Source organism: Phyllosticta citriasiana, assembly GCF_038021145.1.
Source record: "Phyllosticta citriasiana strain CBS 120426 chromosome Unknown IWZ02scaffold_11, whole genome shotgun sequence".
Taxonomy (NCBI): Eukaryota; Fungi; Ascomycota; class Dothideomycetes; order Botryosphaeriales; family Phyllostictaceae; genus Phyllosticta; species Phyllosticta citriasiana.
The window spans coordinates 241210-256697 of NW_027117288.1; the positions used below are offsets into that span (position 1 = coordinate 241210).

Genomic DNA, 15488 nt, shown 5'->3' on the forward strand with positions numbered 1-15488 from the left:
GGCTGGAGGCGGAACTAAATGTGCTTGCCCTCCAGAAAACCACAGCCGCCCAGTAAACAAATCGCATCGAGTGACACACTAACTGAATGTCAATTAATCACATGTACTAAGATGAGATTCATCTCTACACAACCGCCCATTTCCTAGATTCCATCAGTGGGCTGTCCCGAACAAGTAACCAACATTTGCCGTTCCAAGTTACCACTGCCATCGAGGCTCAGGGACGAACGTCATGACAGATAATCACGAACTTTCCTCGAGCTGGGCGTGATTGTTCAGGAATATGTGCTCTATCCAAAGGAGCTTTCCCGTCAAAGCTCCTGGTTGGGTCAAAATCTGATTGACCACTTAGAAAATTGTGTAAATGCTTACTCGCTACTCGCCTACCTTTTGTTTTGCGCTACCTACCAGGACTACCAACTACTCAAAACTAGCCCCCTCCAACTCCACCTTGCCTACGCTCCACACCTCTCTTTCATCTTCCACTTCATCGCTGCTCAAGCCCAAGCCACCTTGTCCTCCTTCTGCCTCCTTACGCTCCCGTGCTTGGCCAGCCAACCTGATGGCAACCCTTTTGAAGTAGTCCTGCATGCTTCTCTTGGGTCCAGGAGCCAAGCTGGCACCGGGTCCAGCCATGTACTTCTCAAAGACGGCGCTCTCCTCGAGCACGACATCAAACACCGCCAGGAACGCAGCCTCCGCCGCAAGCTTGACGGGGATGACCATATCTCTGACGCTGGCAAAGATTGGCTGAGCAAGCAGTGCGAGATGTGGCCGCACCAGCTCATTCTGGTGGCGTGAGATTGTCCGAATGACAACCAAAGCGAGACGACGCGTGTCAGATGAGTGGCCTGGTGGAATGACCTGCGCAAGGCTCTCGAAAATGGGTTTGGTCACTTCGAAGGATTTGTTGGCCGACTCGGTAAGCAGGTATTTGCCGGCGGCCAGAACGCAATTGTCAGCAACCATCGCAGTAGGGTTTGTAATGCCGTTCGCGATGACGGTAACAGTCTCCTCGCTGTGATCCTTGGTAAGGGTCTCGGGAGATTCGAGCAAGATTGCGTTAAGAGCAAGGATAGATGATTTGCTGTAAGATGTTGTAAGGACGCGGTTCTTGATCAGCGCGCCGGCCGTCTCAGTTGGCAGATTCTTGATCAACGCTCCCAGAAGACGGGCGTTTTGAATTGACATGGCGTCATCTGCCTCGTCAATATCGGCATCAATCAACCCCAAAATCGAATTACGAGATATCTCATTCATGTTGGCACCTGCTTTGCTGACAACCTCGAACAAAGCCTTGAGCATTGCGGTCCTGACGCCATGGTCCGAGGTCTTTGAACCAGTGACAAGTTCGGCAATGAGAGGATCAATACGTGGAGTAAGCGTAATGAGTGTTCCCAGGGCCTTGGCAGCGCGAATGCGGAGAATTTCGCTCGAGGTATCGGCCAGAGACTTTGCAAAGGTCCTCTGGAGCTGGGGCAAGAAGGGCTTAAGGAATGTGGGGATTTTTTCGAGCAAGTTGTTAAGGGTAAACAGAATGGCAGCTGAAATGATGTATTAGCTTTTTGCGAAAAACTCGATGCAGGATTGGCTTACCCTTGACGTCCACTGAGCGCTCCGAGACGACACGAATCAGAGGACCAGTAATCTGCGTGACACTCGGACGCAAACTCTCCGCACTTGTCCGATCAATGATATCGGAAATGGCCAGGGCAGCCTGTGTTCGCTGCTCAGGAGTGCCATTCATAAGACCCTGCAAGAATATAGGCAGTACGGCATTGATTCCCTTTGGCAGCTTGAAACCTGGCAGGCTTGAACCAGCGACACCAGCCTGTTGGAGTACTTGACGGGTCGAAATGACCAGAGCCTCCATTTCTTCCTTCTTGAGACGTGAAGTCAATGCAGTCAGCGCAGCGTGAGCAGCCTTGACCACGTCTTGATCGGTGTCACCAAACGACACAAGGAGGACGCGGATGAGATCGGGGTAGTAGCGCGACATGTCAAGATCAGCAGCCGAGAAGAACTTGGCTAGGCGTAGATCGGCTTCGCTTCGTCTCCTGTGGTCGTCGTGTTTCGCGAGCGCCAGCATGGCACTCATGGCAGTGTTGAGACCATCGCTCTCATCTACAGAAACCAAGACTGTGTCGAAAGACGACTGCAGCTCGTGGCGAAGATCGTCATCTTTGCAAGTGACGATGTTGTCCATCAGAGCGTTGAGGATCTGAGGAAGCTTGCGAGACATGGCCGAGCTGGCCACTTGAGCAAGAGAAGCAACAGCGCGTGCATTGAAAGCAGACATGGGAGAAGTGATGAGAGTTGGGAGCAAGTTGGGGAGAATGATGTTGGATCTCGTCTGCTCCGTAAGCAACGTAAGTAGCGCCGACAGTGCATTCTGGGCCTCATCCTCAGAGCGGAGCAGGTTGAGAAGGAAGGGCAGCACCTGGTCAACCGCCTTCTTGCCCAAGATGCGTTGCAGTTCGTCAAATGCCTCGGCGGCAGCTTCACGGACTTCAGCATCGGAGTCGACGAGCGCAGTCCGCACGACGGATATGAGAGTCTTCTCATAACCTTCGAGAGATTCGGGCGCTGCCGAGGCGATGAGTTCGCGCAGGGCAATGCAAATGCCTTGTTTGGCGTCTGAGTCGGTGGACGTTTGTAGACCTTCTTCGAGCGTAGGAAGCAACGTTGCAAGAACACCCTCGCCAGCCTTGCGGATAAGCTCTCCAAGCGCGTTGCCAGCAATGACCTTATGCTCCATATTGGAGCTTGCCAAACGGCGGATGAGAAGCTGGGTAAGGGTAGGGATAAGCTCGCGGAGCGTACGAGGAGAGGCCACCAGTGCCTTCCACACATTGACAGCAGCCGTGCGGACGAGGCCAGAGGTATCGCAGCGGCAAATGTACAAGGACGAGAGGACCCTGTTGCGTCTCTCTTCTCCAAGCACTTCGAGAAGCGATTGGCCCGCCTCCCTCGCCACGTCTTCGTCTTCGTCCTGCTCCTTGCCACTGATACCGGTAAGGTTGAAAAGCAAGTCGCCAACCAGCTCCACGGAGCTGAGACGAATCCGGTAGCTGTCATCAGCAAGGCCACGCTCAAGCTCAGGCAATAGAAGATCGATAGAGCGAGTGGCAAAGTTCTTGACCAGCAACCGACCAGCACGGAGAGCAGTCTCACGGATAGAGTCGACCTCGTCTGCCAAACCAGCAAGAATTGGAGGAATGATCTTTTGCAAGTAATTGGCGAAGCTGTTTCCGAAACAAGCTGGCAAGAAGATGAAGAGTGACATGAAACCTTCGCGGACGGAAGCCTTGGAGCTGGTGACATTTTGAAGAATAGTTGGGAGGGTTTCCTCGAGACGACTGGTTCCAAGACCAGCCAAAACTTCGGAGAGTGCTTGAGCAGATCCAAGTCTATCGCCTGCGCCTGTGTCGGACTTGAGCGTGGCCATGAGGTTTGGAATGAGGTCGGGGAGAGCGTCTTCTCCAAGCTTTTCGACCATCGAACCCAGGGCTTTGGAGGCAGTAGCGCGAGTCGTGGGCACAGGGTCGACAATGGCCGTCCGCAGACCAGCAACCAGGATTGGCAGGTGGGCAATGAGATCTTTGCGCTCGGTAAGGTGGGCCAAGCTACCAATGATTTGGGCCGCCTTGCGCTTGGTGTTGGACCTGTCACTCAGACCACGCTCCAAGATGCGCACCACCAGAGCCAGTGATGGGGCGTCGAGGTAGTGAACGAAGTTGATCTTGATGAGAGAGTCAAGAGCCTCGTCAGTGTACTTGGTGGGGTCACTGAGAGCCTTGAGCAGAATGTCCACCACACTCCTGACCTCAGGGTTGCTAATGACTTCACCGAAGCGCTGCAAGCTGCGCTTGGCCGATGCCCGAACTTCTTTGTGGCTGTCGTTCAGAACAGTAGTAAGGGGGGGAATAATTTCTGGCAGACTCAACGCCAGTTGTTGCGGAGCCAGATAGGCCATTGCACCCAAAGAGTCACAGGCACCCTTCTTGCTGCGCCATTGCTGATCGTCAAGTCCCTCCAAAAGCGTGGGAAGAACTTGCTTAACACCGAAAGAGGTCAAGTTTCCAAAGCAAATCTTGGCGGCATCCAAACATGCTTCTCTGACGTCGGCGCTGCTGTCGCCGAACCCGGCCAACAATTGAGGAACGACCTGGATGACATAGGGTTCAAAAATGCGGCCAAGGACAAGCGACAGGAGCTCGTAGGCAAGGAACGCGCCTTGTCTTTGATTCGGATCCTTTTTATTCTCTGCAGCAGCCTTGAGCGTGGTGAGAATGCGCTTCTCATGCAGAAGCACCAGGCCTTTACCGCTGACAATTCCAGCCAAGCCGTACGCAGCTCCTCTACGACTAGCGTACTTCTTCGAGTTGAGGAGCTCGTCCATGACATGTTGCAAGTAATCGGCAACCTTGTCATTGGAAGCCCGCACCAATGGTGGCAGGCACTCAGCGACAGCGTACTGGACTGTCTCAGAAGGCGTGCTGAGGGTCTGGAGCAGTCGCTGCACCACCTTCGGAACACGTGCATCACCGGCAGGCAAATGGCGGGCCAGCGCTCCGTATAGAATGATGACTGCCTCGTTGACCTTGTCCGAAGTTTCGTTCCCTTCGTCGGGCGCTTCTAGCGCTCGTTCGAAAAGCTCCATCAGTTCTTCCACCTTCAACTGACCGCGGCTGGAAATGATTGCGACCGAAGCTTCGACCATTTCATCGCGGACGGGCGAACTGCGGTCTCCAAGAGGGCCTTCCTGAATGATGAAGCTGACGAAGGGCACCAAGTCTTCGGCTTGGAAGTGGGCCGCAAGCTCACGGAATGCCATCGCGATACCATTTCGCACCTCCCAAGGGTCGGTGAGGTCCATCTTCCTAGGCATGCCGTACTCGTCTCTTTCGGGTACTCTTGGTTTCGCCTTCTCCTTGTATTCTTCCTTGAGACATTCGATGATCTTGTGGAAATTGTCCTTTTGGTTGGTGATGCACTCTGCGACTGACCTGGCCGCGGCTCTTCGCAATTGCCTGTCCTTGGAATCAAGGTATGGCAATATCCTGAAAGCTGCATCGGATGCCAATTCAAGGCCATTTTCCTCCCAGATACTCTGAGCGAGCTCGACATTTTCTTGCACCTCGTCATGGCAGGCTAGCCAAATCTCTTCGGAGAAGTCAATGTCGATCAGATCAACTTCTTCGTCGATTGCCTGCAGGACAGAAGTTCTGACGGACACTTGCGGGACAATGGCGCCTTTGACAAGAGCCGAGATCTCTCTTTCAATGAGATTAGAACCAATACCTCTACACAGATCCATGAGACAGTCTTTGATAATTTTGAAGTGCTGGGTGAATCTCTGCATGGCAGAAACCAATGTTGAAAGCAGCTTAGCACGCGGCAGAGACTTTTCAGAACCTGGATGTTGTTAGCGCTGACATTGCAGTCCAACAAATTGTGCATACAAGAGTCGGTGTGGAAAGAGAGGAACTCCAAGGCCAGAAGGATCTGCTCGTCAGCCTCTTCCTCGTTTGGCTTGTCGATGGATCCGCTTTCGAGTACCGCGAAAATCAACGGCAGGATATAAGTCAAGGAAACGCTGTCGAGAGGCCTTTGCTCGCTCAAAAATCTGAGGCGGTACAGCAGTCTCGTGACAAGATCTGGCCAAAGTCAGCACGATTCGAGAAATTTGACTATGAAGTGCGCACCTCCTAATGGCTCATCCTCTAAGCCCGGAGGCAGAAAAGGTACGCCCTTTGCACGCAATAGAGCAACACCAAAGAAAGGCCTATGTACACTGAGCCTCGGCGAAATGCGCTCCGAACAAGCAATGTAGGCGGAGGTGGAAGCGTCCGCAATCACGAGACCAGCGCCAGCGTCTATGGCTTCTAGGAGAGCATCGATTGCCGAGCCAAGCCACAAGTTAGCTTCAGTTGGAGGTCCAGTTGCGAGCGCTTGAATGATACCAACGCCGCGACGCAGCGAGGCCTCGATTTCCGCAACTGCTTTGCGAATTTTGGACTCCCTGGCCAGTTGAGCGTTAACCTTTTCCTGCTCCTCTTTGGTAAGCTTCTTTTGCGATCCTTTCTTCTGAGCAAGTTGTTCGCGGAGCTCTTGTTCCCACTTCCAGGTATCATAGTCCTTGCTACCTTTGGTAGGTGCTTGGTTTTGGCCCTTCTTGGCGAGCACGTCGACAAAGACCTGGCCTTCTGGGGTCCGGAAAATAGCGGCTTCTTCAGGGCCGATACCCTCCAGCTGTTTCGGATCAAGGTCGTGTTTGATCTGCTCCACCAGTCGAGGAATGGCTACATCAGGAGCAACAAAAGCCAAGTCGGCAGCAGCCGCATACGCCGCTTCTCTTACCGCAGGCGTGTGGATTGCCGATGTTCCCTGGAGCTGCGTTAAAATTTTCTGTATGCTCTCATCAATTCTATTGGAGTTGGGATACCTTTGTGGCCTCGGTGATTGCTTCAATGCAATCGTTAAGCCTTTTCATTGTCAATTCACCAGGGTCAACGCCAGTCTTAAGGCACAGATCAATCCAAGAGGTGCGCGGAACCAATTGCGGTCTAGCCAGCACCAACAGCTTCACAAGCTGCGATTGAAGACTTGCCTCGTCGATGGTCGCTTCAAAGGTCTGGCGTTCGTCGGGGGTCAGACAGATTGCGCGAAGTGCTAGAGAAAGCTCATTGTTTCCGGTCTTTGCGGACGTTGCAGCAGTGTCTTTTTCATTCACTTCAACATTGCGTCGCCAAATCCACAGACCGTGGAAGATGATCGGAGCGATACGGCTGGGGTAGCGTGCATAGGCTTTGGAAAGCGTGCGAATTGCTTCCTGTCGCACGCAGGGCGCAATACCTCCAGCTGAGACGAAGTAAATAAAAGCCTGAGACCAGCCTTCCTCTACGGATGCATTTTCGCTGGATTCGACAATGTTTGGTATCACGGAAGCCAACGCACGAAGACCCCACGCGAGATCCTCCTCAGTGACGAGTTTGGAGTAGACTCTGTGGTTGAGGAGGTAAGACGTTTTGGGCTCGGCAACCAAAGCAGTCCGCGAAATGGAGGTCTTCTTGAGTAGGGAGGCTATTTTCTCATCTTCGATTTTACTCCACCGAGAAAGACCGAATGCAGTTGTAATGTACGCTACAGTAACCAAACCACTTTGCACTGCTGCGACAGGGTTTGCTGCAACCTCCTGCCAAGTATCAACAAGCTTCTGCAAGATGACTTGGATAAATGACACAACTGTGGGTTTTTGCATGCGGTCATCGGGAAGCTCCCACAAAAGTTCTGCAGCACGAAGGGCCCAGACTCTGCGAACCGACGGCCTTTTATCGCCTAAACCCTTCACAAACGAATCTGTGACGGCGGCTTCCGCTGACGCATCTGTGTTGAGAATGAAACCAAAGTGTTTGCTCATCGCCGCGGTCTCTGCAGCGAGAGCGGGCTCGTTGGGTTCTTTGAGCGCAACGGGTGCAAGGCCAGCGACAATCTTTTTAGAGACGGCCTCAGAGGCTTTGGTAGCGCTGAGAATTTGCGCATGGATTGCCTTTTGCTCCGCTGCGGTGACTTTGTTGTGCTTCAAAGGGTTGACAACCTCATCGGAGACCTTACTGAGAACCTCGTCGTTGGAGGATTGCGCAAGAAGAGCCTCGAAGGCAGACAAGGCTCCAGACCGGACAGTCGCATTTGTTGATTTGATGCTCGAGAGCAACGGCTTCAAAAGCTTGGTCTGAAGTATTTCCGAGAGATCGATCGTCTGGGGCAAGGAACGAAGCATGGGTTGCAGCAATTCGTTCAGCACAACCTCAGGCGAACGCAGTAGGGCCTTCTCGACAGATGGAACGACCTCATTCTTCAAATCCTCTTCCGTCGTGAAAGAAACGAAGAAGTCGTAAAGGCCGTTGGTGATGTGCTTTGGAAGGACGGCGCGAGACCCAATGATTTCCCGGACGTAGAACTCATAATAAGCCTTCTTTTTCTCTGCCAGAATCGGTTGCATCTTGGAGAGCCGAGCGCATACACCTGCCAAAATCCCCAAAAACACAGCGTTTCTGGCAGTGGAGGAGGATCCTTTGGTGGTGAGCGATTTGATGCAATTCTCGACAGCCTCCGCCGCGATGGCCTCGTTTTTAAACACCCGGCGAAGGGCACGGCGTGTGACGATTAATGCCGAATGTTTGAGTCCTTCCTTCTGGGCTGAACCCAAACATGTCTCCAAGATGGCAGCATTGGCTGTTATGACTTGAATTCCCCATTTCCTCCACTGCTCGTCTTTGCTTCCAAATTCTTGAAGGAGCACAGAGGCCCATTCCGCAAGGCTGAAGAAATTTGTGGCGGCAACGCTGGTTTTGGTGGATTCAGCTTGGAGGAATTTGACTACTCCGGGCGTCAACTCGTCTGAAAGCGAGCACGCGGTAACTGCTCGTAAGACTTGGTGGACTGCTGTGCGAGAGGGGCGATCTACGTAAAGCGGATATGTGTCGAACAGAATCAAGAGAATTCCCTTAGCGTCAGACGGAGAGACAGCTGTGGCAATGTTAGCAGAGCTTGTTGGTGCCGTTCGGTGCGTCAGACCATTTTCACGCAGTTGGTGCTCGACCGCGCGTAGCTTCGGTATTCTGCGCTTGGTAGAGCTGGAGAGGATTTCGCGGCGCATTTCGAGCAGGTCAAGACCCGGGACGCCATTGGTCTTGACCTCTGCCATGACTTAAAACACACGGGAAGAGAGGGCTGCGCAGCGACGAGAGCGCTGTTGGAGAGGACATGACCCGCCGGAAGGTTTCCGCAACTGAAGTTGAGATCTGCCAAGCACCGGCAACGACTTTACCCCTTCTGACGTTGATGATCCATGCGTCCCAACTGGGCATCCCATCAACCGGCAAACCATTGACTTTCAACACCTACAAAACCTCACTCTCTTCCCACCTTGCTGCACCCTCTTGCTACTCTTTTGGACACGTTTTGTTGACACCTTCTGACGCTCTTTTGTTCCCCGTTTAGAAAATGGCGCCCAAGAAAAAGAAGAAGCCCGCGGCCAATGCTCGCGCCGTCGCTACAACATCCATTGCCAGCAAGCCAAAAATCGACAAGAAGCTTGAGTCATCGGACATGTCTGGGACGGCCACTCCAAATACCGCCCCATCTTCTGTCACTCCTGCTGATGGGACGGCCTCGCCGGCGGGTGTGGCTCCTGCGCCGAAAGAGCTCCACCAAATGACCCCGGAGGAGCTTGAGCAACAGCTTGAGCGCAATGAATTGCAGATGCTCGTAGACAAGTACGCACAAAAAGTGCGGCGAGAATCATCGCGCAATGTGTCAAGAATTCAGACAGATCGCCGCCTAGTAAGATCTCAGGCGCAGTACTTGGCTACCAGAGAATGGTTACCCGAAGAAATCATGCTCCAGGTTTTGGATCTCGCTAAGGATGAAATTAACGAGGAATATTCTTCACCAGAGCACAAGTTTTCCATTCGCAACATATCTGAAGAAGATGCCATGGTGCGGCTATGGACCCTGGCTCAGACGCTCACAGACATGGGCTTTTCCAAGGACAGGGTCCGCTCCATGCTTGTTTTGACATGCCAGAATCCGCCACCTTTGGACGCCAGCAATCAGGTGTGGGGTCTTCAAGAGTGTTTGGATTGGCTTGCAGCCAATTGCTCTCTTGAGGAGCTTCCACCGTGGGAAATCCCAACAACCTCGGCCTCAAACGAAAGCAGTGGATCTTCAAGATCAAGTAGGTCCCCTACCAAGCTCTGTCCCTCTTAAACTTTGTGTTCCCTCGGACCTCTCATGCTGCAAGAAAACTCCCTCAGCAAGCATATGAACTTTTCTCTCCATGATTACTGCTTTCTTCAGGTGGAACGTGATTGTTGAGATTGCTTCTCTTGCGAGTGAAAGCGAAGATGAGGGACAGCCTGTGTCACCCCCGAATCTCTACAGACGTCAAATGGCTAACTCAACTCCCACAGATTCACCGAAGCGCTCAGAAACTCCGGCATCAGAAAGAAGCCCTGGAATTCCCCAGAAACAACTGGCGGCTAGTTCAACCAGACAAAATGAGCCTTCCAAACAGGACGATTTCGATGTTAGCGATCTCGACAGCGATATGGAGCCGGACCAATTGTTATCCACTTATCTCGATGTCCAAACCCGTCTTTTCCAAGTTGATCCCGAGCTGGCGCCAGCTTCAAACTCAAAGCAAAAATCCAAAAAGTCGAGGGGACCTCAAAAGTCTGCATCTGCATCACAGGGCGCTCAAAAACTACAGAAAAAGCTGCAACAGATCGAGTCTGACATTCTCTTCGATTCCAGGACTGCCGATGAACAATGGGCTTCCAAGAGAATAGAGCTTGTTCAGCTGGCCCCATCACGATCAAGGAATAAAAAGGCAGAGGAGAAAACCAGCGAGATTCCAGAGCCTGAGTCTACCGGTGCAGGTGCGGTCAATGACATCATGCAAGAAGCAGCGGCCATGGCTGGAGACGCTCTATTAGAAAACCCGGACGAGGACGACGGTCTTCTTGGAGGAATTTTCGCTGCTGAGCCTGGAGAAGGCCAACAAATTTCTACCGAGGGAACTGAATCGGCCAATGTGACCGTCCGTGACTTTGGCAAAGCGGTCGGCATGAACCCGCGACGTGTGCTTGAGGAAGCCTGCCGTGCTAGGTCTGTCATGGGTGCTCCACATTGATGCTCTGTCACTGACTGTGTGTAGGGATTCGGGAGTTCGCCTGAAGTTCAAGCATGTTTCTCCGACAACGTATTCCAGCCGTCACTCGGTAAGAATAGAATGGACCAAGGATCAAGACCCCATCGACGGTTCAGCTCTCCCCATGGTCGAATCCAAAATCAGCCCAAGGTCCATGACTTTCACGATGAAAGACATTGCAACATCGGGTACCCAGCAAAGCGAGGCATACATTTCAGTGGCGGCCATGTTCTTGATATTCTCCACGTCATTAAAGGAAGAGAAGGTTTACATGAGGCTGCCGTCAGTGTGGCGGGATTTGTGGCAGGAGTACGCAGAGACACAGAAGGACATGGCCGCCGAAAAAGACCGTGATACCATCAAGGACCTACGCCGAATCGTCCAGGAGCAAGTCGAACGTGAGGACGAAGATGGTGTAGTCCTGACGAACGGATTCAAAAAGCGCGGCAAAGCTGCGCACGAGGACTGCTTGAATCACGACCTGCCCGTGCGACAGCAAGTCGACTTGGACAGAGTTTCTGAGAAGCTCCAAGAGTTGTGGCGGCAAAAGGCATCCACCCCCAAATATCAACACATGCTGCAAGTCAGACAGCAGCTGCCAATGGCCATGTTCAAACAGGACGTGTTGTCGGCGATTGACAAGAACCAGGTCCTCATTCTCTGCGGTGAGACTGGTTGTGGTAAAAGCACTCAGCTCCCGGCTTTCATTCTGGAAAACGAGCTTGCAAGTGGCAGGCCCTGCAAAATCTATTGCACTGAACCCCGCCGTATCTCAGCCATCTCTCTTGCTCAACGCGTCAGTGAAGAACTGGGCGAGGAAAAGAATGCCGTTGGCACAGCACGATCATTGGTCGGATATGCAATCCGCCTCGAGTCGCACATTGCAGTATCAACCCGTTTGGTTTACGCGACTGTTGGAATTGTGCTCCGCATGCTAGAGTCATTGAAGGGTTTGGACGATATAACTCATCTAGTGATTGACGAAGTCCACGAGAGAAAGTGAGTTTTTGGAGTCTCGCGATTCTGTTTTGCGCCGCTGACAAAACGAAGCATTGATACAGATTTCCTTCTCATTGTCCTCCGCGCCCTATTGGTTCGTCGGCCAGAGTTGAAGGTCATCTTAATGTCTGCAACTGTAGATGCAGACCGTTTCTCCAGATATCTCGACAACGCTCCAATCCTCAATGTGCCCGGCCGAACTTTCCCTGTCCAAACAAAGTTCCTGGAAGATGCAATTGAGATGACACACTATGATGCCAAGGCACAGAAGAACACGGTTGTCGAACAAGAAGCAGATGAAGATGACGATGATTCTGCAGATGGTAGACGATCAGGCCTCAAGAATTCGAATCTGCAGGGCTACAGCAACGCGACTCGCAACGCACTAAAGGAGTATGACGAATACAGGATCAACTACGAACTCATTGTCAGCCTCATAGAGCGAGTTGCTTCAGACCCCGAGTATAGCCGCTTCAGCAACGCGATATTGGTCTTTTTGCCGGGTATTGCAGAGATCCGACAGCTCAATGACATGCTCCTTGGATCGGACGCTTTTGGCAAAAACTGGCTGATCTATCCACTGCACTCAACTATTGCCAGCGAAGACCAGCAGGCGGCGTTTCTGGTTCCACCTCCCGGTATTAGAAAGATTGTGTTGGCTACCAACATTGCGGAGACTGGTATTACCATTCCAGACATCACCTGTGTCGTTGACACCGGCACACATAAGGAGATGAGATACGATGAAAGACGGCAGCTCTCCCGTCTCATCCAGTCGTTCATTTCACGAGCCAACGCCAAGCAGAGAAGAGGAAGAGCTGGCCGTGTCCAGGAAGGTCTCTGCTTCCACTTGTTTACCAAGTACCGGCACGACGAGCTCATGGCCGAACAGCAAACGCCAGAGATGCTCAGACTGTCCCTGCAAGACCTAGTCATGCGCGTCAAGATCTGCAAGCTGGGAGAGATCGAAGAGACATTGTCGCAAGCTTTGGACCCCCCGTCGACCAAGAACATCCGAAGGGCGATTGACGCTCTCATCGAGGTGGACGCTCTGACATCAAGCGAAGAGCTGACGCCCCTTGGAAGACAACTAGCCAAGCTTCCGCTTGACGCCAACTTAGGCAAACTCTGCCTGTTGGCCAGCGTCTTTGACTGCGTCGACGTAGCGGTCACCATCGCAGCCGTTCTCTCCTCGAAAGATCCCTTCATCACGCCAATTGGTGCACGCCAGCGAGCAGATTCTGCCCGTCTTTCGTTCCGCCGCGGCGACTCTGACCTCCTGACGGTGTACAACGCTTACGCAACGTGGCGCAAGATTTGCACTACTCCAGGACAGTCCGAGTTCCAGTTTTGCTCGAAGAACTTCCTTTCCCGGCAGAACTTGGCCAACGTAGAAGACCTCAAGTCACAGCTGGTGAGCTCACTGGTCGAGGCGGGCTTCCTGACGCTCTCGCACGAAGAGCGCAAGGCGCTCAGCAAATACCGCAACTCGTCGCGGCAGCGCAACTTCGTCGCCATCCCCGCCGCGGCCAACACAAACGGCAACAACGACCTCCTCGTCAACAGCGTCATCTCGTGGTCCTTCTACCCCAAGATCCTGACGCGCGACGGCAAAGGCTGGCGCAACATTGCGAACAACCAGTCCGTGTCGCTGGCGCCGACGTCCATCAACAAGCACCCGCCGCCGGGTACAAACCTCAAGTTCCTGTCCTACTACCACATCATGCAGGCCAGCAGCCGCTTCCTCAACGCGCACGCCACAAACGTCGCGTACGACCTGCCGCTGGTCCTCCTCGCGGGCGACGTCGACGTCAAGCTGCACGCCGGCGTCGTCTTGGTCGATGGCAGCCGGCTCAAGTTTGCGGTCAAGGACTGGAAGGTCGCTCTCGCCGTCAAGGTGCTGCGGCTGCGCGTCAAGGAAATCGTCGGCGCGACGCTCAGGAATCCGGCCAGGCAGATGACGAGGAGGGAGGCGAGGTGGATGGAGTTGTTTTTGAAGGCGTTTGAGAGGAGTGAGAGAGACGCTCGGACCACTGTCGGGAAGGCTTAGGTACATAGAGCTTCCTTGAACTCTCTCTCTCTCTCTCTCTCTCTCTCTCTCTCTCGTCTTCTGCAGGCGAGGTTTCGGGTTTCGCGGAGCATGTATGCAGTCGGTGGCCGATTTGGCTTTGCGACGCGTGTCGAAGAGCATAGAACATGTCAGTCCTCCCACGAGGATCCGTAGATGTGGGAATCACAACACATAGACCTGGAAATGGCAAAGGTTGACAAAATTCTCCCAGTTCCCCGAAACAGATGAAAGAATCACTTCTTGTAAAGCACTAACTTGACTTTCCTTGCCCATACCTGGTTCTCGTGCAACACACTCACTCACATTCAAGGTCTACATCAAAGCCTTCTCTCCATCCGTCTCCCTAACCACAAGCCCCTCGCTCCCCCGCGGTCTACTCCTCAAAACCCGCCTCAACATCTTACCACTCGCACTCTTCGGAATCTGATCTACAAATCCAAACTCACCCAAATGCTTAAACCCGCACCTTTCGCTCCTGCACATTACTTCAACAACTCCCTGCCCACGGCACGCGACGGCTCAATCCCCGGCTTCAAAACGACAAACGCCTAAGGGCGGCTCCCCAGCATAGTCATCATCGGCTACGGGAGGAACGCCCATGACAGCGACGTCGTCGACGCGCGCGTGCCCGTGCAGCAGGTCCTCGAGCTCCGCCGGCGCCACCGCCGTGCCTTTCACCTGGATCATCTCTTTGATGCGGTCGAGCACCGCGACGCAGCCTTGGTCGCCTGTGCGCAGCCACCCGCCGCGGACAAATGTGGGAGACGTCGCTCCCGCGTTGGCGAGGTAGCCCCGTTGTGACTTGCGGGCCAGTCGACGCCGACGCCGACGCCGTTGTCGTCGTCGCGCTTATCGTCGGCTGCGTCGTCCTCGACGCTGCGCACAATCTTGACCTCAGTGCCCGCAAGGATAGTGCCGACGGTGTGGGCGTGGGCAAGATCGGCCAGATGCGGCGGGTGCGCCGTGTTGCAGCCGGTCGACTCGGTCAAGCCGTAGCCTTGCTTGAAGCCGGAGCCCGGAAAGCGCTTCTGCAGCAGCGCCAGCACTCGGCGGACAGCGGCGCCTGGCCGGACGAGAAGACCTTGACGCAGGAGAGGTCGTACTGCGCAAGCAGCGCCGGGTTGCGCGCCAGCAGCATGATGATGGGGGGCATCAGGAGTAGCTCGCTGATGCGATACTCGGCGATGGTGGAGAGCGTGCTTTGCAGGCTGAAGTCTGGCAGGAACAGCACTTCGGCGTTGATGATGAGGGGCAGGTGAAGGATGTGTACGAGCCCCATTATGTGGAAGGATGGTAGGACGCCGAAGACTCTTTTGTGGTCGGGCTCTGTTATTTGTACATTTGGAAGACCTCCGCGATCATGGTTTGGTGCGAGGACCGTCGGGTCAGCGAAGAGTCGAGTCTTGGTTCCACTTAACAACTTGGGTTTTCTCTTAGAATTTCAAAGCGACTTGCGGCCTTTTGCAACCCTGTCGTACCTGAACTGAAGCTCAGATAGCCGCAAATGTCGCTGTTCTTCTTGCCGAGTGGTATCTTGAACACCTCGACCTGACCGTCATTTCCGTAGTCCTTACCCACTTCAACCAGCTCCTGAAGGGTCGCAAACCCGTCAATCTTCCCTTCAACAAGGAACACATTGTCTCTCCCAAACCCAGCCGCATCTGCGGCTTTGACTGCAACATCAATGCAAGCAGGGCTCAT

General features: G+C 53.5%; 3 protein-coding genes across 3 annotated transcripts; 1 reads left to right on the forward strand and 2 right to left on the reverse strand.

Moving 5' to 3' along the window:
• Nucleotides 1-26: 26 nt before the first annotated feature.
• On the reverse strand, nucleotides 27-8788 carry IWZ02DRAFT_406198 (translational activator). The gene is made up of 6 exons (XM_066765674.1): nucleotides 8581-8788; nucleotides 6449-8532; nucleotides 5709-6390; nucleotides 5466-5660; nucleotides 1597-5418; nucleotides 27-1544 (listed from the first exon to the last, which is right to left on the reverse strand). The coding sequence occupies exons 1-6, from the start codon at nucleotides 8708-8710 to the stop codon at nucleotides 421-423; spliced, it is 8037 nt and encodes a 2678-aa protein (XP_066620245.1). The 5' UTR covers nucleotides 8711-8788; the 3' UTR covers nucleotides 27-420.
• A 233-nt stretch (nucleotides 8789-9021) lies between these two features.
• Nucleotides 9022-14011, forward strand: IWZ02DRAFT_506254 (P-loop containing nucleoside triphosphate hydrolase protein; the record flags this gene model as incomplete). Its single annotated transcript, XM_066770396.1, has 4 exons — nucleotides 9022-9724; nucleotides 9978-10674; nucleotides 10724-11716; nucleotides 11768-14011. Coding segments are annotated over 4 exons (4392 nt in total), but the record flags the coding sequence as incomplete, so codon positions are not given.
• On the reverse strand, nucleotides 14010-15488 carry IWZ02DRAFT_506262 (uncharacterized protein; the record flags this gene model as incomplete). The annotated part of the gene is made up of 4 exons (XM_066770397.1): nucleotides 14010-14506; nucleotides 14590-14815; nucleotides 14869-15113; nucleotides 15266-15488. 4 exons carry the CDS (start codon nucleotides 15486-15488, stop codon nucleotides 14307-14309), a joined length of 894 nt encoding a protein of 297 aa, XP_066620247.1. The 3' UTR covers nucleotides 14010-14306.